Source organism: Saccharomyces cerevisiae, chromosome XV (genome assembly GCF_000146045.2).
Source record: "Saccharomyces cerevisiae S288C chromosome XV, complete sequence".
Taxonomy (NCBI): domain Eukaryota; kingdom Fungi; phylum Ascomycota; class Saccharomycetes; order Saccharomycetales; family Saccharomycetaceae; genus Saccharomyces; species Saccharomyces cerevisiae.
Window position 1 is genome coordinate 984,882 of NC_001147.6, and position 26,100 is coordinate 1,010,981.

Genomic DNA, 26,100 nt, shown 5'->3' on the forward strand with positions numbered 1-26,100 from the left:
AACTGACACAATGGACAATTAAATAAAATTAAGTAAAAAAAATAAGGACTTTAATTTTTACTAGAATTCTTGACCAACAGTAGAAATGCGTAAGGTATTGGAATGGCCGACTCCTCCTTTGAATCCTTGAATGGAAACAACAGTATCACCGTTGTCCACCATTCCGAAAGACCTCGCCATTTCAACACCAAACTTTAGGCGCCTATGAACATCCTCACCCCAGTCGTCTAGGCGTTTCGGTTCATACAGAAATGGGAAAACACCTCTATACAAATGCGCAATTCTTGCCGTTCTTGCGTGTCTTGTTACTAATATGATAGGGCAGCTTGGTCTATACTTCGACAGTAGCCTTGCCGTGTTCCCTGTAGTAGATAATACAACGATGGCCTTACCATCTTGCTCCAAGATTGCTGCGGTAGCTGCAGCTGCTACAGTTTCCGTAGTGGAAGTAGGTTTGGGAGTGGCGTCTCTGAGATCGTCATAAAGAGCCAAATGAGCGATAGTACTTTCAGCAATCAGAGCGGTCGCCGCCATAATATTAACTGCATTCACCGGATAATCACCCTTCGCCGTTTCTCCAGAAAGCATAACACAATCAGCACCATCCAACACAGCGTTACCCACATCCGATACTTCAGCCCTTGTCGGTCTCGGATTGTGTGTCATTGAATCCAGCATCTGAGTCGCGCAAATGACAGGTTTGCCCGCCAAATTACATTTTGCAATCAGCTTTTTTTGAATGGCTAATACTTCAGGTGCCAGGATTTCAATTCCTAAATCGCCTCTCGCTATCATAACACCATCCGTGACTTCCAGGATTTCGTCAAAATTATCCAACCCTTGCTGGTTTTCTATCTTGGATATAATCTTGATATCTTGCCCTTCAGAACCCAACGCTTTTCTGATAGACAACACATCTTCTGAAGTTCTTATGAAAGAGGCAAATACGATGTGAATGCCATTGCGGACTCCGAATTGCAAGTCCTTCATGTCTTTGGCGGACAAGGGGGGCAAATCAACGTCGGTATTAGGCAGATTAACACCTTTATGAGATGCGATATAACCCGAGTTTACCGCTTGCACCCTTAAATTAGATTCGTCAATGATTTGGAGCACTTTAAAAGAGAGAATCCCGTCGTCCACGTATATAAATCTCCCCGGAACGATAACTTTTGTCAGGTTAGCATAGTCTATATACATGATTTTATCATTGGAGGTGTTTGCAAAACTTGCGTCAGTGGTAAAGATCATTTGGTGGTCTACGGGGATATAAAGATCTTGGTCATTTAACGTGCGACCTGTTCTGATCTCGGGACCCTTGGTATCCAGGGCAATGGCGAGCGGCCTGCCAGGGAATTGCTGTTCCGATTTCACAGCATTTTCGATTACTGATTGATGGAATTCGTAGGAGCCATGGGAAAAGTTCAATCGAATGATGTTCAAACCAGCTTTTCTCAGAGCAGTAATGGCCTCGCAGCTATTTGTCTTGGGCCCAATGGTACCTATTATGGAGGTGCGTCTGAGCTGCTGCGGAGTTCCTATTTTCAAATTAGCTAGTCTCTGCAATCTGGACTCTGGCATCGATAGTGCTTTTGTTGTAATCTTACAATGGACGTAGAGGATGAAAGTAAAATATAGTTGCGTTTCACCGCTCTGCTTCAAAATGTTTTATGTTCTTTGTTTTCTTTCTCCATTTATATAAACGTGTGCATATTAATGATATATCATTTTCTCTAAAAAGTTATGACACTTTACCCCTGTTTCCTATGCTGCGTCGCTAAATAAAAGCGACGAGAAAGAAAAAAGGAAACCAAAAGGAAGAAAAAAAAAGTAAAAGAGAAAAACACGTGTGGAGAACTTTTCATTGACTTTTTACAAATCTCTTGTATGTAAGAATACGCCAGCATTCATTTTATACTTTTATATATGTGTTTTTACTTCCATCCATCGCGGCGAAGGAGAAAGATTTTTCGAATATTAGTATCGTGAGAGATATCGGAATATGTTCATAAAAGCGTTACAACAAGGCGTCCAAGAACTTGTCTTTGAAACCGGTGGGGGGTAATCTCATCTCCTCAATTTCTCTTGATTTCTCCTCGATCTCGACTAACCCTGTAGTAACATCGATCTCGGACACAGGGAGCCACCATTGTCTCCACGTCCGAGTATACAGCTTATGGCCGAACCACAAAACCAGGAAGATGGGTAGGGTGATGTAGGCAGCAATGAAATCTGCTACTCTCCAGTACTTAGGGATGAAAATGGCATACCCGTTGGTAATGGTGATGATGCCTATAACAATGAGAGAGAACCACACGGTGTAAGGCTGTCCCCACGTCTTGAAAGGCAATCTGTCGTAGAGGCCATTGTAGAAAATAGCCTTGCGGAATCTCAGGTACGCGATGCAGCCGCACATCCAGCCCAGAAACCCGGAAATGGTGCTGATATTGGAAAACCAATTAAACACGTCTGCCGTGGATGAAGACACGTTCAGATATGCCAAACAAGAACACAAGAAGGAAACACCCACAGCCACGTATGGAACACCCCATTTGTTGATTCTGCCCAAACATTTGGGTGCCTGTCCCGTTTGCGCCATGGTCAACAGTGATCTCGTGCTCGCAAACATAAACGCATTGGCGGCAGACCACGCGCTGGTCAAGATACACCCATTGATAATGTGGGGAAGAACCTTAATCCCGGCGTTTTGAATTCCGATCACAAAGGGTGACGAGCCGGCTCCCGGTTTGCCCTGCGCCAGCGCATTTACCAATGTTGGGTCATTGTATGGAACAATAACGGAGATGGCCAGCGTCCCCAGAACGTAGAAGAAGATCAGTCTCCATACAAAGCGGCGCGAAGCCTTAGCGATATTTCTACGCTGGTCCGCGCATTCCGCGGAAGTCATGCACACCAGTTCCGGACCAAGAATGAAGGCGAAGGCGCCCTTGATAATCCCAGTGTAGATATCTGTGAAGTTACCCAGCGATCCGCCCGTGAGGTGATGCGCAAAAGCGCCCGGATGTTGCCAGTATCTGAAGCCAAGACGGTCATGGTTGGGGCCACCACCCCAAAACAAAATAAAGGACAGAATGATCAGTCCCACAATGCATAATATCTTGATAGACGCGAACCAAAACTCGGATTCGCCGTACACTTTGACCGCGGAAAAGTTTAGTATAACAACCACGCATAGAAAGATCGTGATCCAAACGCCCTTGGGAACCGCGGTGGTCCAGTATTCGACCACACCGGATGCCGCCGTACACTCGGCGGCCACTAAAATGACGTAGCAGTAGAAGTAATTCCACCCAGTGGCGAAGCCCAACGAAGGGTCAACGTACCTAGTGACCAGATTGGCCGTCGACCCGGCACTGTCAGAACCATCACCGGGCAAAAAGCACACCATTTCGCCCAGCGCGCACATGATCGGGTAGATCACCGCGGAAATAATAATGTACGATATGAACAGCCCCGCGGGACCGCACGTATGAAGCGTGGATGAAGTCCCCACCAGCAAACCGGTACCGATGGCGCCGCCCAGCGCGATCAGTTGCACATGGCGCGACTGCAAACCTTGTTTTAGTTTGTGCGGCTCGCTATCGCCATCGACGGAGGGCGATTTCTCCAAGTCCACGTCCATAATCAAATCCTCGCGGATGGTGCCGTTGGACGACGCGGACTGGTTCTTAGATATTTTCTCCATACGGATGGCGTCATCTTTTTCATTGTCGCTGCGATGATTATTGCGCGACCCGGACGATGGTGATTCCGTTACCTGGACAACATCCTCCTCCTTCTTGGTGTCGCCGCCGCTACCGTCGCCGCTAACATCGTCCGCGCAGGTGACGACTCCCGCGCTGTGTCTATTGTTCTTGTGGAAGGGCAGTATATTTACCATGATTTATTCATTGATGGTGTGATTCTTCGAAACAGCAAAGAATAAAAGAAACTGGAAGGGAAGAGAGAAAAAAAAAGGAAAGGAAGAGGAACACAAACCCCCTATATATATATAGAAGTACATCAGTCTACAAATATTCGAGTGTATAAGTATGTATATACATATATGTTTATGCGTCTGTATCAGTACATGGATGGAGATATGCTGTGCCTACATTCATGGAATATTCAGATTGGGGCATGTACATAAACAGACATAATTAGTATTTTGGCCGTAGGTCCTGCCCTACCCTGCAAGGTTCTTCTTGTTATCAGCACTGGATGGAGGGGTGAAGCAGATAAAACCCCGGTGTAGTTGGCGATAGGCAGAGTGCAGGCACGATGATAGCGAGGGGTTGAAAACGTCCCATTTTCCTTTGATAGGAAATATCGGGCAGAAGTTGAAAAGCGACAAAAGCGACAGGCACACGCGAACCGGCTAGGCCACCCAAACGTCATAGCTAGCGCAATGAAAAAAACTAACGTCGCTTCCCTTTTGGTTTGATGATGTTTCAACTCGCAGCGCGGGTACCCGGGCTGCCGGAACAAAGCCGTGCAAGTAGCGGCTGTCGTCACGCACCATGGGTACCATCTTGTGCCGTGCCGTGCTACCTCAGATTTAGGACCCTGGAGATTTGGCAGACATGACAAGCAATTTTGACAAACTTGTGACAAGATTTGAACCGCGCGGGAATTCACATTGCAGTATGGACGGACATCCGGCCATCGCGCGCGGGCCCGGTATTTGATCTCCGTTTTAGAAGCACAGAAAAAAATAATATGATGTTATGATGTTTAATAGATGGATTCATATCGTCCGGGTAAAAACGCTTTTGGAGAAATCAAGGAAAATCGCCGAGATCACTAGGAAATACTATTACTATTGAAAAAAAAAAAAAGAAAAAAAAAGGAAAGACGATAATATTTTTGGAAAGAACGCCACCACACGCACTTTACACCCTTCAATCATGAACAATATTCGGGCCTTGCTGGACTCGATACAATCTGGAGTTCAGACCGTTTCTCCAGAAAAGCACCAACAGACGATTGCCGCGATCAACAAATTTCAAGATGATCCTGCACTTCTAGACACCATACTACCGAGATGCGTGCCTCTTTTGACCAAGTCGTTCTTTTGTATGTCACAGCGTGATCAGAAACTTGTTGCGGAGCTTTTCTACAATCTTGACAAGATCTCCCACTCAAAAGTCCTTAAATCATTAGATACAAGTATTTTTAGATTAAACGAAATTTTAAACTATTTACAAGATCGAGCCTCGCCCTCTTCTTTCAGCGATGTCTTGTGCGTCTATCTAAACCTTTCTTGGCTAAGCGTCATTCTGCTTTCACCTTACGCATTCAAAGATAAATTCAACAAAACGCTTCAAGTATCTTCCAGGTTCGAGAACTACCCCATTTGCATACCTCCAATTAACAAGATCAAAGCCGTTTTATATTTCAAAAACTTCACAGATGCCTTTGACCAGCTACCGGAACGGGAACAGGCAAATGTGCCGTTTCTCAACCAATTTTTAAAGCTGTTTATTCAGTCTTCGGAAAAGGCAAACTACTACTTCTCCAATGAAAATCTAAGACACTTACAACAAGTTGCACTGTCCAATGACGGAATAAAGCTGCTGCCAAAATTATTCCAGATTTCGTTCAATCATGGCTCTCATGATATCCTAGATGCTATAGTAGAATTCTTCCATGACCATTTAAGTTCGAATTCCACAGACACAAGATTCCAATTGGCACACTCCTTCGCTAAAATTGCCAAGTTCCTGCACCAGGCAGATCCAGCATCTTTTATCGAGCTCATTGATTATACCATCGAAAATACGGTTTCCCTATTACAGGCTCCTTGCGATTCTATCGATAGCAATGAGCTGCACACTTCCCTTCTGATCATCGCCGAGGTGGCTCTGGCCAAAATTCTGCCTATAGATCTAGTCGACCGCGTATTGACTCTGATCATCCCTAAAACATGTCATTTTCAGAAATCTCACTTTCAAATCATCAAGGGCCACCATATCAGGGACTCGACAAACTTCATTATCTGGTCAGTAATAAGGTCAAACCGTAGCAATAGTTTATCGCCGCAGGTTCTACAATCACTACTTTCTCATCTGTTAATAAACGCCTTTTTTGACCCCGAATTAATAATCAGATACTCGAGTTTTGCCGCGCTCCAAGAATTATTGGGCAGGTCCAACAAATCTCTTGCGCTAAATCAAAATGACATTGCTTTGATATTGCAAGCAAATTGGAAGGATCTACCGAGGTCTTTCGAGGAGAACTCTGGTCTAATTCGTAGGCTGTTCAACCCCGAAAACACCTCCAAAAGTGCTGTTTGCGTATGGAAGGTATTCCGCGATTGGTCCTTCAATTGGAATTTACTAGAGAATTTACATTTGACCACAATGAAACTCAACATAGATTATAACCTAGTTCCATTAATCAAGTCGAAATTATCTTCACCCGCTTTATTGCAAGAGGTATTAAACAAGGCTGGCAGCTCAGTTACACAAAATTGTCAAATTTTGTACTTGTACTTGAAACTATTCGAAAATGACGTAAATTGCCCGAAAATAAGCGAGATTTGTATCGACATTTACCAGAAAAAGATAAAATTCCAATTAACTACTCAAGCGAAAAGACAATTTAACGATAATTCGCCCGAACTGTTTCAAATTTTTGTCATTTTGAAATACTGGCAATTAACAGGACAAAATGATTTCAATCAGGAATTGTTTTGGAAATTTGTAGACATAGTATCCCCACAAAAGAAGTTAAATCTGTACAACGAATTCATCCCTATAATACAGCAAATAATATCTCAATGCGTTAGCCTAAACTACACAAGGATTGTTCAATTAATTAAATCAGATAACGAACTGACTTGCCGATCAATATGTCATATGCCCGATCAAGAAAAGATGTGTTCCCTTTTCTTCTCCCAGTTCCCCCTATTGTCACCTCAATCCAGATCGCTTTTGATAGGCGAACTTGATCATCATTGGGATGTTAGAATAAGCTTACTCCCGTCGAATTCGTATCGAAAATTTCGCAACATCATTATCAACTGTCTCGATGATTATACAATAACTCAACAGGGTGATGTAGGACGTCTGGTAAGAATACAGGCTTTAAAACTTATGCAATCCCATCCCGATTTCTTATCTGGTGATTGCGACTCCATCAATCCAAAATTAACGAGATTGCTGGCGGAACCTGTACCAGAGATCAGAAAACTAAGTTATCAATTACTTGCTTCGGCCACATCACAAATCACTGTGTTATCTGACTCTTCGATACTCAATTTCCGTCACAAGCAAGGTTTAAGTGAAGAATTCTGGAAAGGATATGCAGTGAGCGCTGGAGCAATACATTTTACAGATTCTCAGCTTACTTCATCAATAGATTCATTTATCGTATACTACAGATCTTTGTCTCCTTCACAACAGCTGGAATTATGCCACGATTTAATCAGAATAATTCCAAGCGCTAAACAAATCGCTGAATCAAGAATACGCGATCGTAACAAGGATCCATTAACAGGAGGTATGAGATTTGACACCATCAAATTCACCATTCATTGTGTAAAATTTTGGACTAGAATCATGGAATCTGGGTTGGTTGTTCTACATCCAAATTTTAATTTTCAGGGTGTTTTCGCCAAGTTCTATAACCTACATTTATTAGATTGTACGACATTGAGAGTAAGCGTGATCAAATTCTTCCCGTTCTTGGCAATATCTTGTTACCACACAATGAGAGAAAATGCTGACCAGAAGAATCTATCCAACATAATACTGAAAAGGTTGTTGGTTCTTGTGAAACGTGAATACGCCGCAACAAAATCAAAATTTATGACTGATCAAAATGTCGCTTTACAAGGTATGTTCCAGATATTTTTGGAATTAGGTGTCACCAGGCAACTCCAAGCTCTACAAGTGGCCTGCCAGAAACATGAATTGGCGAATATATTAGAGTCTGATATCACTTTATAGAATGTAAACGGCAAATTTTACATATAATCATTATTTTTGTTGCATTTGCTTAGATCTTATGTAAGAAAATAGATTTTCTACTCTCTTTGCATAGGATACATCCGCAGCAAAATTATATTCCGCATCATTTGCGGTAAATAAAGCTTCATTCCGCATTTCTTTATCTCTTTTTGCTTTAGATTTTTGGAAAATTTCTGAATCCATATGAAATAGAGTTTTTCGCTCCCCAAAAATTTTGCGCAATTCCATTATGTTTATTGGTTGAATGGTCCCTTTTTCTGACTTAAATGGTTTATTCTCAACATACCATTCGCCGACGTCATCTGTTATCTGCAAAACTCTATCGGTGTTTTCTTGTATATCAATTTCTAAGCTGGATAGCCATTCAGAAATTGCATCTCCGATTTGTATTGGCAACCTCCACGAAAACTTATCACTAAACTTATCGAAAAGAAAAAATTTGTGACTTTGTGTAACCAACAAATTATAGAAAGCAAAATAGAAAAAATCAGAATCAGAGTAGTTTTTGCAGACTTTCAACATCGAGAGAAAATCGTGGGAGGTAAATTGATAGCCGATTTCATTCAACTGGTTATACAATGCCAGTAGAGTAAGTTTGGTAGAAATATCTTGAGAGGCGCCATGAAAGAGGCAATGAAAAGTGGAATTTTCTTTGTTTCCAACTATATTATCTGTGAGTAATAATGGCTGCCATAAATTTTTTTCGTATACTATGTGCTCGACCAATGAAAGCATAAAATCGAAATCCTTGCGCACAGATAAGTGACACAGTAGCATATCAATAAAAAAAGCTCTTAAGGAATGCAGGTTGGACTCAGCCTGCATTTGGTCATCAACCTCCTTAATGTGCTTTTTCCATACTTCTAAGTTCAGAGGCAAATCACTTAATTTAAACGATAGAAATTGAAGAAATGAATCTTGCTTGAGAGGTTCGAAATTATCTTTTGATAAAATATGTATGCTCTGCTTCAAACTCACGTCAGTTGGTAATTTTTCAAGTCCGAATTGCCTAGTGACAGCGGTAGTTGATGATAATCCATTCATGGTTTCAATAACTTTGAGGCAAGAATGGTTCTGGGATAATTGTATCAAGTTGGAGGAATCATGCTGATCAAAATGAAAGTTCCATTCAGACAAGCTCCTTAAAATCTGACAAGCTTCATTCTCCATATTTTGTGCTATCATTACTTTTAGACTTTTGACTAGGCATGGACTAAATAACTCCAACAATTGAATAGCTCTTTCACGCTCCTTCGAACCTCTTAAACCAGAATCCGGTACACATGAGGATAAAATATCCAACATACTTGTCCATTGGGAGGTCTCCACATAAAATGCCAGCTGGGATAAATTGGCTAATAATTGACCCTCCGAATTTTCCGCGAACAACCGCTGTATTGCCCTTAAGTAGTAGTTCGATTGGGATTTAACAATTAAAAGAGTACAATTCCTCAAAAATTTTATGTTTGCCCGAAATTTTCCTTCTATAGTTAAAGATTTGGTTTTAAGAAAATAATAGCGATCCAATAATTGCAATGAAAATTTAGCTAGTGCAATTTTGTCATTTGCGGACCGAAGCGATAGTTTATAGAGCATATTAGATAGCTCATGATAAAATTCCAAAGGCAGCCGATCAGGTGGGAATGCATCAATCTGTCGGCCACTTTTATTTAGCCATTTTATGTGACCTGTGCCAATACGATTCAACAACGCAAAATACAAAGCAGGATTATCGGATGTACGAAGCTTCTGTAGAGTAGTCAGTACCACATTTAATCGTAAATTTACATTTTGGAGCTTATCTTCATTCAGTTTATCTTTTCTTGTTAGCGCATCCTTCAACCATTTATCAGTTATTGAGTTAGTTCTTTTGTTATTTGGTAAACGTTTATGCGATGATGGCTGTCGCCCTAGCTGTGGTAGTATTTCAGGAGTGATTAAAGAGTCCTTAATCAGCTTACCAATATGACTAGACGAATATCTTTTAAAAAGTAACTTCATATTCTTCTTGGCACACTACTATCATTTTTTCTCGCCGTTTCTAGTAGAAAAGGGCAACTTTTACTTAAAAATCATACAATTGACTTACTTTTTTTTTTTTACACAGATACCTTTTTATTTTGAACTACGCGCAGTTTGAAAGAGGAAGAGATAATCCTATGATTACTCCAAAACCTTCTTCTTTTTCGGTATTGCCTGAGAAATGATAACACTTTTGGGTAACTTCCTTTTCCAGTCTGAATTTATACTTTCTAGTTTAGGGCCTTCGTTATTGCACAATATCTTTTTGTAATATAATCTCTCTAATTGACTTAAGTGTTTTGCAATCCAAATATGTTTGAGACCTTGCTTACTATTTAATCGTTTAACTACGTCAGTTTGCAAAAGGTCTTTGACAAAACTCTTGGCATTATCTGAAACAATATCCCACTGCTTCAGTTTGAAATTCAGCTTCCCAATTTTTGCATTTTGAATAATACTCCTCTCAGAACCATCTCCATAAAAAGGCGAGATCCCTGTTAACATAATGTGTGTAATGACACCCAAAGACCAAAGATCACATTTACTGTCATAACCTCGTTGCTCTAACGTAGCTGCTCTTGAGAAGCTTTGATATGCTTTTCTGTTTGCTCTGAATCCAACTTCTGGAGCGCAGTATTCCGGAGTGCCTACGACAGTATGCATTCTTTCTTTGTTGGAATTTAAATCTTTAGCTATACCAAAGTCTGCCAAGACGATTCTAGTGCACGGTTCTGGCGTACATAACAAAATATTGTCTAGTTTCAAATCGCGGTGAACAATGTCTTGATCATGAAGGTAGTTTAAAGCTTGCAAAATTTGAAAGACGATCAATAGCGATTCAGTTTCTGACATGGAAGTTAGACAGTCGCCTTTAGCTAGGTAAGAAAACAAATCACCACCAGGGATAAGATCCTGGAATATGTAAAGGTGATTGTTCCTGTCACAGAAAGTATGGTAGACTTTGATAATATTTGGGTGATCCAGTCTCAAAAGGATTCGAGCCTCTTTATCGAATTTATTTGGTTTTAGTTTAATGATCTTCACAGCATAATTTTCAGGGTGATAACAGACATCTTCATCACGTTCTTTTGAGTTATGCGTGATCAGAACATGACCGAAAGTGCCATTACCCACTATTCTATTTGTTATTTCCCATTGGTCTACTTCCCTCAGAAAACCCATTTGATCTAAAAGTTTTGGGTCCAGAGAAGATTGTAAATCATCATTAATCATAAAAACTAGTCGTGTTTTTTTAATGTCATTTTCTTCACTTCCCTGCGATAATTCAATAACGTCGCAATGTTTTAAAAGATACGTTTTGTCCCTTTTCAAAAGCAAACCGTTCAAATACGTTCCATTAAGAGAACAATCTTTAACGTAGAACATTGGAATACTATCCTCATCAAAAAAGACACACCAAAACACGCAATGAACAGAGGAGATAGAGGGATTCGTTAGAACGAGTTGACATTCCTTATCATTTCTCCCAACTTTCACGAGCTGATGCTTTACTATAGGTATTGTCTGCTCTGTATTATAGCCGCCTACATTAACTTCCAGGTGAGCAGGAGCTACGCCACCTGCCATCTCAATATCATCTTTGGTTGCAAGGTTGCAGCTATACAACGGTCTCATTCCGCTCTTCTTCTTTCTGTTGTATATTTGGTCCTTAATAAAATTTGAAACGTACAAGAGCACTCCAGAAGGAGCTCAAGTAAAAAATTAGTCAAACCTCTCCCTTTTATACTTGAATGAATGAAATAGCCGCCGAAATTTAGCCGCCATCATTCTTCTTTTCCCCGGCTAAATTACCACGGTATGCTTTATGATTGGAAAATACCCATAAAGTAGGAATAAACTACAAATGATTCCACTTAATGAAAGATAAGCAGACAAATATACTGCATATAAGTGAAAAATAGTGAGGAGATCGCTATCAGTCAATATTGTGAAGGACCTACCTACTCTTTTTCTAGATATATATTTTTTATTTGCACAGGACCCCTCTTGCATAATTGTTCCTACTAATACGGTAGGTAGCACACAATTTTACACCACTTGCTTTACAATCATACCTCATAGGGCCTTCTTATTCTGATAATGCCCCTTTTAGAATGGCTAAACTGCTTACGTCCCGCTTTCTTACGCACTGCGCGCAACATGCAGGAAGAACAAACAACCTCGCCCTGTTTCCATAATGAAGGTCCTTGAAATAGAAGCCCCACAAAAGGGTGGAAATGTGGCAGAATAAACAGTAAGCTAACTGTTGTAGAGACTCCAAGCCCTGGTAAGGAAAGAAATATTATAAAAATAAAAGATTTCAACACAGTATTTTGATGTCTGAGCCAAACACACCATTACATGCTCAACCGAATGAGCAACTGGACTTGAACAACTTAAATGATCTAGATGAAAAAGACATTGATGATTTAAACTTGGATCCAAACTCAGATGTAGAAATTAGTGCAGACTCAGGTGATGTCGTAAATTCTAACATAGACAACGTTATATGGCAGCGTAATTGTAATAAGAAAAGAAGATATCATACACCAGAATTCAATGATGTTTACAATGAAACTAACAACACAATCAACGACGTAACTATGCTCGATGATGTTGACGATTTCCAGCCTAGAATAAACGTGTCTTCTCCCTTTTCGTCTGCCACAAAGCTGAGTGAATTATTGCCAAATGATCACAATGGAACGTCACACCCGAGAAGATTGTCAATGTCTCAACAATCCAAATTCATCTCTTACGTTGATGATCAGCTTTTACAAATTCAAAGAAAATTTGTTCAATCCAGGGGCCTGAATATCAAAAACGGCTATGCCAGTCTTACTCCGCTGCTGCAGGATTTAAAAACTTTAGTTGACTTCGTTTGGTATTCTATTGCCCATGTTCCAAACTCAGACTATTTACTTCAATCAGAAGAAAAGAGACATTGCCCAGATTCCCGAAACCCAAAAGATACATGCGGATATTCTAGTTATTTTGGTCAAGGGTCCTATTTAATAAAAATTGCGGACGATCTCATCGATTACGTTGAAAAATTTACATTCAAAAATATGGAAGACTCAGAGATTAATGACACTTTATCCAAATTATTCAAACTCTTCTTCATCCTTGACAGGATATTTGTAATTCTAACTGATGATAATGATAATTGCAAAGAAGTCCCTAAAACGTCTTCAGCCAGCAAGAACATAGCAGGATTGAATGGGACTGATATTGTGAGGTTAAAAGGTATCGCGGAACGAACAAGAGTTCGCCTACCCATATTTTTGGAATCCCAGGGTATCCATGGTTACCATTATGAATTAAGCAAGATTTACGAGGGATTTTTAGACCATGCCAATTCATTTTAACATTTACATTCAACCAGTGGCGTGTATCTTTTATACAATAAATCTGTAACTTTTAAAACTTCTGTTTCCGAACTCCTCATTTTTCATGCATAAATATATAAATATATATATATATATATATAAAGCATACATTTCAGTACCATGGGGTATATGATCCTCCCATTACGTATTCTAAAGTTCGCGTTTTCTCACAATGCAAGTTTTTATATTACTCCGGAGAGTTGGCGCTTACTGATACAGCCTTGTATGAACTCAAGTCCAATATCACAGTGACATCCTTGGTAATCTTCGCCAAGTTGGCTAGGTTAGGTCTCAGCTCATTCAAATTAGGCACGTCGCTCATTACGATTTTAGTATTAGCCAGAATTGATATTATTACTTTTAAGAACGAATTCATTATCTCCCACGTTTTCAGCTTCTCCAAAGATGTCAGATACTTCTCTGAATTTGAATCGTTCGGTATTAATACATTTAACCTTTCATTCAATTGTTTGGATAAATCCATCGCTTGACGACATGTTTCCGTCAAATCACGAATTTTAGGTGCTAGCGAGTCCGTCAAAATTTGCTTTCCCATGGTGCTAGCAATGGCTATCTTGGATATCTCTGAAGTTAACTGGTTATATACAACGCTCACCATTTTAACTACTGTGGACAACGTTTGATACAGTTGAATGTCAATATTTGTCTCCACTACATTAGCACTACTGTTCGCGGCACCACCACCATTCATCGGTGGTGGGGTTATATTAACATTCGAGACGTTATTACTATTTGATGCGTTAATTATTGAAGAAGTCATAACCGGATGCTGTTTAGGTTCATGCGCCTGTGACTCTTTTTTCGAATCGCTGATGGATTTATTGTGCTGAAGCAGCTGTTGCCTTGGAATAGTATCGCTAGTAGTTTTTACTTCATTCATGTTCGTTTGAGAACTTCCATTGCTTATTGCATTTTGGTGTCCCAAAATTGGACCATGGGTGTGTGCACCATTTAGATTTGGTGATAAAAGAGGAACAGCAGTGGTATCACCCGTCAGAATATTACTATTTGAAAGCAATGCAGATGCAGATGGTGTTCTTGTGCTCCTTGTTTTCGGCAGTAATTTTATGTTTCCGCTACAATGTGTACTGGTCGTACTTGCTGCGGGTCCTCCACCGCTTGTGATACTACTGGACGATGTCTCGTGCCTCGAAAAAGAATGTTTCTTGGGTGCCTTACTTGCAGAACCGGACACTTGATCATCTTCTTTGATAAAAGACCATGCATTATACATTTCCATATAAGCACACATTAATGTCATATAAAACATCCTTATGAAGCATAGATCGTCTTCTTTGAAAAAAATCTCAAAATTTTTTCTCAACAATGTTATAATTTGTTTAAAATTTGTGATGATAGTGAGGCACAGCTTGATTAACGCCTGATCATGCGATTCGTCTTCGTTCTCTGTTTGCTGCAAGACCTCCACCAGATTATCAGTATGTGATCTGACAGAGTATAATAATGATACTACATTAACCGCTACGGCCTTCTCTTTACAGAAAGAGGCGATTTTTCTGATAGCTTGTTGGCATTCTGTAAAACTAAATAGGAGCTTCCGACAGGAAACAACCAACTCTGCATGCGATATTTTTTGATGCCCGTTACTCATTGACTCTTCTGGTAAAATCGACAACCTCTTGAAGTAGTCATTATATTTGGTGTGATTGTATAGTTCCGTACCATTCACTGCCCCACTTTGTTCTGATTCTGCATTGACTGTACCACTGAAAGATGTTGCAGAGGTTTGATTAGATGAGACCATTGCAGTAGATGCACTTATAGTTGTATTTGCACTTGGGGCAAGTGAAATTATATTGTTTTCATTCATTGCTCCATTAGACAAGTTCGTATTTATGAATCCCATTCTTTTCGCTGCTCTAGATATTTTAGGTTCTGGAGTAGGTAGGTTAGGATGATCTTTTAGATATCGTGATATCGCAATTGCCCAATATTCTTCTTTGGGGATGCCCGTATGAAATGGAGTATAACTCTGTACTTGGTCAAGCTCTTCTTTGGGTATTTTATTATCCTCTAAATCCAAGATGCTCAGCTTGTTTAATTTTGTGATCGATTTCAAATTACGTATGCTAGTAACGTTGTTGTCTTTCAATGATAATACACGAATATTATCTTGCCAAAACGATGATATTTCATCTGGCAATGCTTCAATCTCATTGGAGGACAGATCCAAGATCTCTAATTGAGGGCATTGTGTCAAAATATATGGGATTTCTTTAAAATTGTTATTATGCAAATCCAGATATTGCAGCCTTGATAACCTCTTGAAACTCGCTGGTAAGGATGTTAAGTGATTTTTCCTTAAAGACAGTCTTTCAACATTTTGGATATATCCCACATCTTCATCTGATATGGACTTGATATTAAGAGCTATTAATTTTAGTGTAGTACCACTAGAGCTGGATTTCTCTTGTGTTGCCAACTCAGATATTATAGTGTTGCTTGAATTAGTGGATGTTTTGTCAGCAGGCAAATGTTCCTCCTTCGGATCCAACGTCCTCTTTGAAGATGTCGCTACCATACGTTACGGATACTTATAGACTTAACTCCCCCCAATAAGTTCAGGTGAAAAGTAGCATGGAGTTTTGGCATTAACTTTATTTGCCCACTTATATTTAGAGATCTTGAAATACTTTTTGTTACCCGACTTGTAGCTTCATTTTTTCATTTTTTTTTTTTTTTTTTATTTTTATTTTGTATTGTTCTTTGAAAGAATCATGCATGGAAGCAATAACTATTATACGGAAGTTATATACAAGAAATCATTATATAGTTACAGCATCATATGTGCAGAAAATTGGTTCTGAGCTTTTCTTATTGTCTTCTTATGACAAGTGTATTAAGTCAACTTTTCTGGAACAGTAATTCCATCACATTCTTTTAAAATTTGAATATCCTTAGGGTTGGGACGAAAACCCTCATTAGTGCCTAAATCTCGCATAAACTGGTTAATAAAAGCAACCTCTTTGTCAGATAACTGCTGAGTATTGCGTGCAAATGTGGCCAAGTTGAATAGAATTTTCGAAACGGCCAAGTTCGACACCCTGATACTTGAATCCTTAGCTAGATTGTAGTACTTTTCGATGTAGGGAACGTACTCGCTATGTTTACTCTTGTAAAGTTTATCACAGAACCCCAATAATAAAGCATTTAGAGGCGTATTATCCACGTTTCTCTTTCTAGTCTTTTGATATGAGAGAAAATCAGAAAACAAATTCTTTGCCTCGGCCACTGTGCCGTCAGGCTTATTAAACTCTGCGGAAATAAAGTCTGCATAATTCCTAGCATTTAAGTGAGTTCCCAATTGTTTGTAAAGTTGACGAATCGGCTCGACAGTGGGGCACACTGAAATAAAGGCTTTCGTAATCTTTTCAACCTTTTCATAATCGGTGGGATTAATGGAAACACTTTGCAATAGATCGAATTGTGGGCGTGTATCTTCTGCCTGAAATTTATAATTAGCGTACATTTTAATGCTTAGAGTATCCAAAGTAGGGGGTAACACACCATCTGATGGATAATGGTTATAGTAAAATGTGTTGAATTGTTCTTCGCTCACTTTTTCATCATCTAACATTAGCAATAAAACTTTATTGAACAACTTCTTGGTTTTAACAGTCTCTGCTAACTCCCCTTTGACTTGGTCATACTTTAGAGGCGAAGTTTGACATAAGGCCAGGAGAAATGCTTCCTTCACGATGGGATCTTTCTTGAACTTTTTAGGAAGTTCTTCTTCCCAAAATTCCTTTAAATGGTTGAAATTTCCAGAATCAGTTAGTGCGTTAACTAGCGTCGCATAAGATGTGTTTTTAATATTATCTCCTGGTTTGATAACACTGTTCCAGACTGCTAGAATTCTGTCCAACTTCTCTTTACTCGATTTAGCTCGTAAGTGCGACACAGCTCTTAAAAGACAATCTTTCAGCGACGTACTATTTGGGAAAACCTTGCTATACTGGTTATAAATAGTAACAACTTGGTCGGGTTTATCCAAATCAATAAACTTGTCCATGAACTTGCTTATGATCTCTACATTTTTCTCACCTTCAAGTTTATTGTATTGGCCATAAAGATCCCTTAAATCTATCCATCTAGGAGCATTTTCAATTTGACTTAAGAAATGATCACTATCCTGTACTGTGTATTGATAGTACAAAGTGTTTAGATTTTTGATAATCACGTCTCTTCTTTCAAGAGAGCTAAATTCTGTACTTAACATTCTTCTAATCATGTTAAAAGGTAAAACCTGGCCCATTTTACGATCGATCTGTAAAATCTTATACAGAATATTGATATCCACAGTATTCTCTGGTAAAGATAAGTAAGCAATGGTGGTAATTGCAATATTTTGCATATGTGCACGAGAAGAACTATTTTGAAGTAAGATCACTGGGTTTTCGGAAATGGTTTCCAAGTACTTCACCCATAAGGCAATAACGTCCTGTGGTGATTGATTATATAGAAGGTACTTTAAAACAATCGTGAAATGTTGTGAGCGTGCCAATTTGTATTGGCACAATGTGTTTAATACTTGATAAGGATCTAGCGTCATATTTTTGCTTCTGTAACTTAATTCCTGTAGGAGATCCGAAGAAAAATTCGCTAACAAGTGTGATCTTTCCATAGGTGAAGGGTTCCTTAATTTCTGTTTCAACGATTCAATCTTATCTTTAAAGTCATTAAAAACTTCATTGATATCTGAATCTGGAGCTTTCAACTCGTTCTTCAAATCAGCAGCCAAATTTTGTACCCTTTCAAACGGTGAGACGTGCTTTTCTCTATTTCCTGAATGTCCATCATCTGTTTCTTGTAAGTGAACGCTGCTTTGTTGGTATATCGATGTTGAAGAGGTTAGACATCTTCGTGAAATAATCACCTTTGAACAATCAAAGGCCCTTAAAGCATTATGGGAAAGCATCTGTATCCCAGTGGAAGGCTCTGATATTATTTTGTGCAGAGCCAACTTAAGCAAACATATAGACAGTACGTCCTTAGTTAGACATGTGTAGCAATTGAACGATTCCACAGGCGGTATGTATATCGTATATGATGATATTACATTTTACTTACCCCGCTTTTTCCCTCTTATAATCGATTAATTACTTAGTCGACGAGCAACCTTTTATGGCATATTTGAAAGGTAATACAATGTTCCAACTTCGTTTTTTATTCACAGATCAATTAACGTATTGGCACACCTGATATTTCCTCAATAGTAAGTAGTTTTGGTGATGTAACTTTGACACTACCTTCGACCGAATATTCACTTATAAAACTTATATATTACTTGCTTTTACTTCTAACTTGTCTGGAGAGTTCAATCTTTGTTTTCAGCTCTATATACCGGTTTTCTGCATCGGCGGCTAAATGGTATTCTTTTCCGCTTGGCTCTACACAATGTTTATTAAGCTGAGCGTCGGTGTTTCCGATTTGGACCGTTTGACTTTCTTTTTGGACTGGTTTTCTTTTTTAGTACGAGGTGTACGGACAAAAGATACTAACGGACAAAACGCGGTTGCAACTGAAATTTTTTTTTCACTATTTTCGTAGGGCACATTGGTGTAAATATATATATATATACTCAAGGTTCATCTCGTTTTTTTTAATATTCTTGTTCCTTACTCTTGATCATACGTAGAATGTATGTCTTTATCCTGAAAGTAAAGAAAGGATTATACAATGCTGAAATGTTAGTACTAAATATGAGCATACAATCACTTGTTGTTCACTAGTTCAACGAGTTTCATTCATATTCAACTCACGCAAGGGATTATGGAAGAAGAATCCTTTTTATGAAAGGGAAAAAAAACCGAAATACTATGTTAACTGCTTCCAACGCTCTATACTAATGCGCATGAAGATTTTACTTGCGAATCAAACTGATTCGCACGCAATATCTAAGTCTGCTATACCTACCTTACATCTCGCCGTATGTTATGGGTGCAAGGGTGTTTTTTTTTTTTTATATTTTTTTTGTTTGGGGTTTTCGATACTTTGTGAAGGAACGACGCAGAAAAAAACGAAAATCATACGCCCGATGAAATTTTTGATAAGAAAATTTTCTGAAAACCCATGCGATGAGAAGTCAAAAATTTTTCTTCTTCTCCTTTTCTTGTACTTTTATCCCGGCTAGTTCTTTTTCTAAAATTTTCATATTCCAGTCCAATATTTTACTTCATTTTTTTTTTCTGTTCTCGCTTGGCTTGATTTAATTTTTTACGTAGGTTTTTTTTACACGATATTGTTTGTATTATCAGTATTCCCTTCAAGCTCCCCTTTTTTTTATCAATTAAGGTTCTTGGTAATTTCTATTTCTGAAAAACCAAAAACAAAAAGTCATTGATTGACTATTTGACTCAAATTACCAAAATCATAACTTTTCTTTTCAGCATTCCATTATTGAAGGCTTTAAAATAATAGTTTCTTTTTTCCTATTATTTTATTTTTTCCTTTACATTGGAATACATTTTATTTTGAGTTTTAATTTTTTTTATTTTCTATTCCATTGTTTTTTATTTGCTTTGGACTGCCCTTTTCGTAATAATTTCCCTTTTTACCCTATTTTAGTCACTTCTGTGTCAGCAAGCGGGATTATATAAAGAAACGTTAGCAGAAACAATATCAGCAAAATAGAAAATAAACGGGCAATCAATCAATAACTACAGAAATATTGGGAGGTTTTAACTAATTTTTCCAGGATATTTCAACTTTTCATAAATCAAATTTTTTTTACTTTTTTTTTTGCTTTGCTATAGTATTTTAGAAAAGGACAAAAAAATACGAAAAAAGACAAAAAACCATATAAAAAAATTGATTAGAAGAACTTATAATGGCATTGGCAAATTCCAGACCTTTGCAAATACCAACTTTAGAGAATGAAATTCTTCATAACTCAAATTCTCCAGTATTTCAGTTGAATTCAATGGGATTTACAACTAGAGCTGACACTATTTCGAATCCAGGCACGGATCTTATCGGCAACCAGCCAGGCATGGCCCTTGATGATAATAATTTGGCCGGTTCTTCGTTTTCCTCATCTCAGGAAATAAAAGCTACCAAACCTAAGAAGGACTTTGGTGCTCCCAAAAAAGACAATCCATTATTAGAAATTTCTAAGCTAATACCTGTTACTGGTGAGAGGCCAAAACCCGAAAATAGAGACTCCCCTCTGGATGATGACGTTCTTCACGCAGTTTTTTTAATATTATGGGAAATGGATCCGAATCAACAAGGCATGACCGTCAAACAACTGTGTGACTTGCTTTTGCAAAAACATCCAGATATGTCCAATTTATCAACCAAGTTGTCAAATTTAATTTCCGCAAAACTGAACGCTTATGTTAAAAAAATTGAAAAAGGTGAGAAAACGTTAACTTATGCTTTATCAAGGGAATGGTCTAATTCATCTCCTAGAAGGATGCTCTATATATACAGAGGCATATTATCTCCCGATTACAAGGAGCATGCTCAAGCTGTTACGATGCAACTTAAACAACAATTGGAGACCTCCGGTGATACAAGCGACTTTAATTCAAATGGCAAGAAAAAAAGGGAGTCCAGCAGTAACCAGCTAGTTAACAATGACAGTTATTCAAGTTCTATGACGGACATGAAAAATATGTCTTCTAACAGTTCCTTCTCAAAAAATTTGAATGTAGGGAATCTGGCCTTTTCATTAAGTCCAGAATTCAACATACCTTATTCCACTTCTCCAGTGTCACTAAATCTTTCCCCATCGATGAGTAATAATCAGCAACAATTACTGACACCTAATTCGGCATCGAAGAGTAAAAACAATAATAAAAAAAGAAATTACATGGATGAAGATACTAACGAGTCAATGACCGAGCCAAAGAAAACCAAAACTACTAAACCTGGCAAACAAACAAAATCCCAATCTTTATCAGTTTTATCCACCCCCAAAAAGGGTTCCTCTGCATCTCTTTCTACATTTGCAAGCTCCAAGAATATTTCGCCAGATTCTTCTCTGTCGCATAATGCATCGTCAAATACTTATGTTACTGCCGCTGCCGCTGCACCAAGGCTTTCTAAGCTTTTGCCGAAAAATGGGTTTAAGAAAAATTCACGTAGCTCTTCTGAACTGGCTGCTATCCATAAAGTAATCTCTACACAGACTCCAATTGAGAGCTCTTCAGAGAGCTCTCAATATAACAGTAGTAGTAGTTCACCAGTTAATAGTGCAGCTGCTTCTTCTGCTGAATCTTTATCCGACATCAATTCCAGTCAGGATAACGGAAGAGAATCAAACCCAAGTTCCCAAGAATCACGAAACGAAGTTACGAATTGGATGAAAATTGTGAGAAATGGATTTTTGACACATGATATTGAATCTCCTGAATCAATCACATTAGATGACCTAGAAAATATATTCAATTGATTTTTATCTCCCTTTACAAGAGCATAACGGCTGCTCTACACCTATGTCGTTGTTTTTTTTTATCAACTAATAATATGTGTTCCTCTCATTTGGACAATTTTTAGCTAGTTCTAACTTTCACTACAATATTTAAATAAATAAACAACCATAAATAAATAAATGAAAAACAACTAAACCGTTAGAGGTGGACTAATTTACTGTTAATGACAGTAATTTTTTTTTTTTTGGCTGTTTTCGGTTATTCCGGATATATATGGATTGATCTTCATTTACCCCACAGTTAGTTTATCCGAAATTTGCGGGAAGCTTTATTTTTTGTTACCAATGGATCGCGATTTGCCATGACTGTAGAAAAGAAAAGGTTAACTGAAAAATTCAACTTTTTCAAGCGGACTGAGTAGTAGTGGTCCCCACTTAATTAATTTATTCAATACGTTATATACTTACTGTTACTTCAGGCCACATAAAAGAACAAACTTAAGCTAGACAGGAAAATCCACTCTGGGAAAGGGAAAATGATTAAGTTCACTAACGAGAACTTAATTAGAGGGATCCGAATGACGATTTCCGCAAAATCTCGTCATTTGGCTCTAGGGACAGATATGACGAGAAAGTTTAGCTTGTCGTGTAGGTTTTTGAACAAAGCAAATCTTACTGAAGAAGAGAAAGAGTTGTTAAATGAACCAAGGGCGCGCGACTATGTGGATGTTTGTATAGTTGGAGGAGGGCCTGCGGGATTAGCAACAGCAATCAAATTAAAACAGTTAGACAATTCGTCAGGAACAGGCCAATTGCGTGTCGTTGTTCTTGAAAAATCCAGTGTATTGGGTGGACAAACTGTTTCCGGCGCTATATTGGAACCGGGAGTGTGGAAAGAACTATTCCCTGATGAAAAGTCTGACATTGGCATTCCGTTACCAAAGGAGTTAGCTACGTTGGTAACTAAAGAACATTTGAAATTTTTAAAGGGGAAATGGGCGATCAGCGTTCCAGAACCATCTCAAATGATCAATAAAGGACGTAATTATATTGTCTCTTTGAACCAAGTCGTCGGATATTTAGGAGAAAAGGCAGAAGAAGTAGGAGTTGAAGTTTACCCCGGAATAGCTGTCTCGGATCTCATATATGATGAAAACAACGCCGTTAAGGGTGTAATTACTAAAGATGCTGGTATTTCGAAGTCCGGTAAGCCTAAGGAAACCTTCGAACGTGGGATGGAATTTTGGGCTAGACAAACTGTATTAGCAGAGGGCTGTCATGGTTCCTTAACAAAACAAGCCTTGGCAAAATATGATTTAAGAAAAGGCAGACAGCACCAAACTTATGGATTAGGTATTAAAGAAGTTTGGGAAGTCAAGCCGGAGAATTTTAACAAGGGATTTGCAGCTCATACCATGGGGTACCCGTTGACAAATGATGTTTATGGCGGTGGTTTCCAGTACCATTTTGGTGATGGGCTGGTCACTGTGGGCCTTGTCGTGGGGTTAGATTATAAGAATCCCTATGTTTCACCTTACAAAGAGTTTCAAAAGATGAAACATCATCCATACTATTCAAAAGTTTTAGAAGGAGGTAAGTGTATCGCTTATGCTGCAAGAGCATTGAATGAAGGTGGACTGCAATCTGTACCCAAGTTGAATTTCCCTGGTGGTGTTTTGGTAGGGGCTAGCGCGGGTTTCATGAACGTTCCAAAGATCAAGGGTACTCATACTGCGATGAAGAGTGGATTACTTGCCGCTGAAAGTATCTTTGAGTCCATAAAAGGGTTACCTGTCTTAGAAGAGGTTGAAGACGAAGACGCCAAAATGGCTATGTTTGATAAGGAGGCAACTATTAACTTGGAATCATATGAAAGTGCATTCAAAGAATCATCGATATATAAGGAACTATACGAAGTGCGTAATATTAGACCGTCCTTCAGCGGGAAACTTGGTGGATATGGTGGTATGATCTACTCTGGAATCGATTCTTTGATATTGAAGGGAAAAGTTCCGTGGACACTGAAATTTGATGAAAAAAATGACGGTGAAATTTTGGAACCTGCTTCCAAGTACAAACCGATAGAATACCCCAAGCCTGATGGTGTGATATCCTTTGATATATTGACCTCCGTGTCTAGAACCGGAACCTACCATGATGATGATGAACCATGTCACTTGAGGGTTCCTGGACAAGATATGGTAAAGTACGCCGAGAGAAGCTTTCCCGTTTGGAAAGGTGTTGAATCGAGGTTCTGCCCAGCAGGTGTCTACGAATTCGTCAAAGATGAAAAATCGCCTGTGGGTACGAGACTGCAAATCAATTCACAAAATTGTATCCATTGCAAGACCTGTGATATTAAGGCGCCCAGACAAGATATTACTTGGAAAGTACCCGAAGGTGGAGATGGACCAAAGTACACGCTAACTTAATCACAGGATTCATTATTTATTTAATTATTTTATTCATTATTTATTTAAATTTTTCTATTCATTCTTTTATATAATCTATATTATTTATTCACGTAAAAGAGTTCTTTTCAGCCGACAAACTTTTCAGCTTCAATGAACCTCACGAGAACTTTAGAACCAGATTGTAAAAGCGGGTGCCCGGCTACCGATTGCATCCAGGTATTCAAACCTTGTCTCCTCTCTTCAATGACTTCGTTACTAAATCTATTACTCAAGAGAATTTTACCCGGTAAATGAGGTACCATGACTTTTGGGTGATTAAGCATAGAAATTTCCTTGATCAAGCATTTGCGGAAGAATTCAAAGTCTGAGTATCGTCTCCTTACTTTCGATACCCTCTTGTGAAAACTTGGCAAGTTTGTACGGCATATTATTTCGTAATCTGTAAACATCCCCTTCGAATCCATCCCATTTGGTATATGAGTTTTAGGGTTGTGCACCTCAATCTCTAAAAAGTTCTCAGGCTCAGCGTATATTTCGCTGTAACTAGGCTCTCCATGTCCTTTTGACAGCAAAGACTTTTCTGTAGACCCAAAGGATTTGAATTCTCTTGGCATACTTTGTGTAGATGCGTACCGCTTCTCAGCTGTTCTTGCCGTCCTCTTTTATGCAGTATTAAGATCCGTTTTAATCCATTCATTCATTGCAGGTTTACATATCAATACATATCACTTAGTACGTGATAGTGCCCAAAGCTATCCTCGAGTTCACTTATGCAATTCTGAGCACCCCATAGCCAAGTCCTCATAGTAAATCATGGTCCCTCCTAGCGCAATACTTACTAGAGTGTAGAAATCCCGAAATGTCAAAATCGAAGAGTGTTGTGCTCCCTTTTCCGTAGTTAAACTTAAATTTGCGTGGGACGGCTCCCTTAAGATTGCTTCCGGAGATTAAGCTTCCTTAGCTGCTATAATACCGCGTAAGCAAAGAAGAAGAATAGAGGGGAATAGGAGATAATGTAAGAGTTGTGACGCATTTGCAGCATCAGGATTGTTTACTCGCATAATGACTGATAGGAATTTCTCACCACAACAAGGACAAGGACCTCAAGAATCGCTCCCGGAGGGACCGCAACCCAGTACGATGATTCAGAGAGAGGAAATGAATATGCCAAGGCAATATTCAGAACAGCAACAACTGCAAGAAAACGAAGGGGAAGGGGAAAATACGAGGCTACCTGTTTCTGAGGAAGAGTTCCGGATGGTACAGGAGTTGCAAGCTATCCAGGCGGGCCATGACCAAGCTAATCTACCGCCAAGTGGTCGAGGATCGCTTGAAGGCGAAGATAATGGAAACAGCGACGGCGCAGACGGAGAAATGGACGAGGACGATGAAGAGTATGATGTGTTTAGGAACGTTGGTCAGGGATTGGTGGGCCACTACAAGGAGATAATGATCCGTTATTGGCAAGAATTAATCAACGAGATCGAGTCTACGAATGAACCTGGTTCCGAGCATCAAGATGACTTCAAATCACATTCCTTACCATTTGCGAGAATCCGCAAGGTCATGAAGACGGATGAAGATGTCAAGATGATTAGTGCAGAGGCCCCCATCATTTTCGCCAAAGCCTGTGAGATCTTTATTACAGAACTGACTATGAGAGCTTGGTGCGTGGCAGAAAGGAATAAAAGACGAACTTTGCAGAAGGCAGATATCGCAGAGGCCCTGCAAAAGAGTGACATGTTTGACTTTCTCATCGATGTTGTGCCTAGAAGACCTCTTCCACAATGAGAGAGTTAATGGTTATACAGCTGCCATTTGACCGTGCACCACAGCAAATTATCTGTTGGAAAAAGAAAAAACGCAAATTTTTTTCATTATTT

The 26,100-nt window shown here is 39.0% G+C and overlaps 12 protein-coding genes across 12 annotated transcripts; 5 read left to right on the forward strand and 7 right to left on the reverse strand.

Annotated features, from left to right (window-relative positions):
• Window positions 1-60: 60 nt before the first annotated feature.
• On the reverse strand, window positions 61-1,581 carry PYK2 (pyruvate kinase PYK2; the record flags this gene model as incomplete). Its single annotated transcript, NM_001183767.3, has 1 exon — window positions 61-1,581. The coding sequence occupies one exon, from the start codon at window positions 1,579-1,581 to the stop codon at window positions 61-63; it is 1,521 nt and encodes a 506-aa protein (NP_014992.3).
• Window positions 1,582-2,017: 436 nt separating this feature from the next.
• On the reverse strand, window positions 2,018-3,901 carry PUT4 (proline permease PUT4; the record flags this gene model as incomplete). The annotated part of the gene is made up of 1 exon (NM_001183768.1): window positions 2,018-3,901. The coding sequence occupies one exon, from the start codon at window positions 3,899-3,901 to the stop codon at window positions 2,018-2,020; it is 1,884 nt and encodes a 627-aa protein (NP_014993.1).
• A 1,006-nt stretch (window positions 3,902-4,907) lies between these two features.
• Window positions 4,908-7,952, forward strand: CIN1 (Cin1p; the record flags this gene model as incomplete). Its single annotated transcript, NM_001183769.3, has 1 exon — window positions 4,908-7,952. One exon carries the CDS (start codon window positions 4,908-4,910, stop codon window positions 7,950-7,952), a length of 3,045 nt encoding a protein of 1,014 aa, NP_014994.3.
• Window positions 7,953-7,982: 30 nt separating this feature from the next.
• Window positions 7,983-9,974, reverse strand: MNE1 (Mne1p; the record flags this gene model as incomplete). The annotated part of the gene is made up of 1 exon (NM_001183770.1): window positions 7,983-9,974. One exon carries the CDS (start codon window positions 9,972-9,974, stop codon window positions 7,983-7,985), a length of 1,992 nt encoding a protein of 663 aa, NP_014995.1.
• A 162-nt stretch (window positions 9,975-10,136) lies between these two features.
• MEK1 (serine/threonine protein kinase MEK1) lies at window positions 10,137-11,630 on the reverse strand (the record flags this gene model as incomplete). The annotated part of the gene is made up of 1 exon (NM_001183771.3): window positions 10,137-11,630. The coding sequence occupies one exon, from the start codon at window positions 11,628-11,630 to the stop codon at window positions 10,137-10,139; it is 1,494 nt and encodes a 497-aa protein (NP_014996.3).
• A 701-nt stretch (window positions 11,631-12,331) lies between these two features.
• TFB6 (TFIIH complex subunit TFB6) lies at window positions 12,332-13,363 on the forward strand (the record flags this gene model as incomplete). The annotated part of the gene is made up of 1 exon (NM_001183772.1): window positions 12,332-13,363. One exon carries the CDS (start codon window positions 12,332-12,334, stop codon window positions 13,361-13,363), a length of 1,032 nt encoding a protein of 343 aa, NP_014997.1.
• Window positions 13,364-13,571: 208 nt separating this feature from the next.
• On the reverse strand, window positions 13,572-15,947 carry SOG2 (Sog2p; the record flags this gene model as incomplete). The annotated part of the gene is made up of 1 exon (NM_001183773.3): window positions 13,572-15,947. The coding sequence occupies one exon, from the start codon at window positions 15,945-15,947 to the stop codon at window positions 13,572-13,574; it is 2,376 nt and encodes a 791-aa protein (NP_014998.3).
• Window positions 15,948-16,265: 318 nt separating this feature from the next.
• On the reverse strand, window positions 16,266-18,344 carry MSC6 (Msc6p; the record flags this gene model as incomplete). The annotated part of the gene is made up of 1 exon (NM_001183774.1): window positions 16,266-18,344. The coding sequence occupies one exon, from the start codon at window positions 18,342-18,344 to the stop codon at window positions 16,266-16,268; it is 2,079 nt and encodes a 692-aa protein (NP_014999.1).
• Window positions 18,345-20,255: 1,911 nt separating this feature from the next.
• On the forward strand, window positions 20,256-21,824 carry GDS1 (Gds1p; the record flags this gene model as incomplete). The annotated part of the gene is made up of 1 exon (NM_001183775.3): window positions 20,256-21,824. The coding sequence occupies one exon, from the start codon at window positions 20,256-20,258 to the stop codon at window positions 21,822-21,824; it is 1,569 nt and encodes a 522-aa protein (NP_015000.3).
• A 515-nt stretch (window positions 21,825-22,339) lies between these two features.
• CIR2 (electron-transferring-flavoprotein dehydrogenase) lies at window positions 22,340-24,235 on the forward strand (the record flags this gene model as incomplete). The annotated part of the gene is made up of 1 exon (NM_001183776.1): window positions 22,340-24,235. The coding sequence occupies one exon, from the start codon at window positions 22,340-22,342 to the stop codon at window positions 24,233-24,235; it is 1,896 nt and encodes a 631-aa protein (NP_015001.1).
• Window positions 24,236-24,342: 107 nt separating this feature from the next.
• Window positions 24,343-24,831, reverse strand: SNX3 (Snx3p; the record flags this gene model as incomplete). The annotated part of the gene is made up of 1 exon (NM_001183777.3): window positions 24,343-24,831. One exon carries the CDS (start codon window positions 24,829-24,831, stop codon window positions 24,343-24,345), a length of 489 nt encoding a protein of 162 aa, NP_015002.3.
• Window positions 24,832-25,279: 448 nt separating this feature from the next.
• Window positions 25,280-26,008, forward strand: HAP5 (Hap5p; the record flags this gene model as incomplete). The annotated part of the gene is made up of 1 exon (NM_001183778.1): window positions 25,280-26,008. One exon carries the CDS (start codon window positions 25,280-25,282, stop codon window positions 26,006-26,008), a length of 729 nt encoding a protein of 242 aa, NP_015003.1.
• Between the last annotated feature and the right edge of the window lie 92 nt (window positions 26,009-26,100).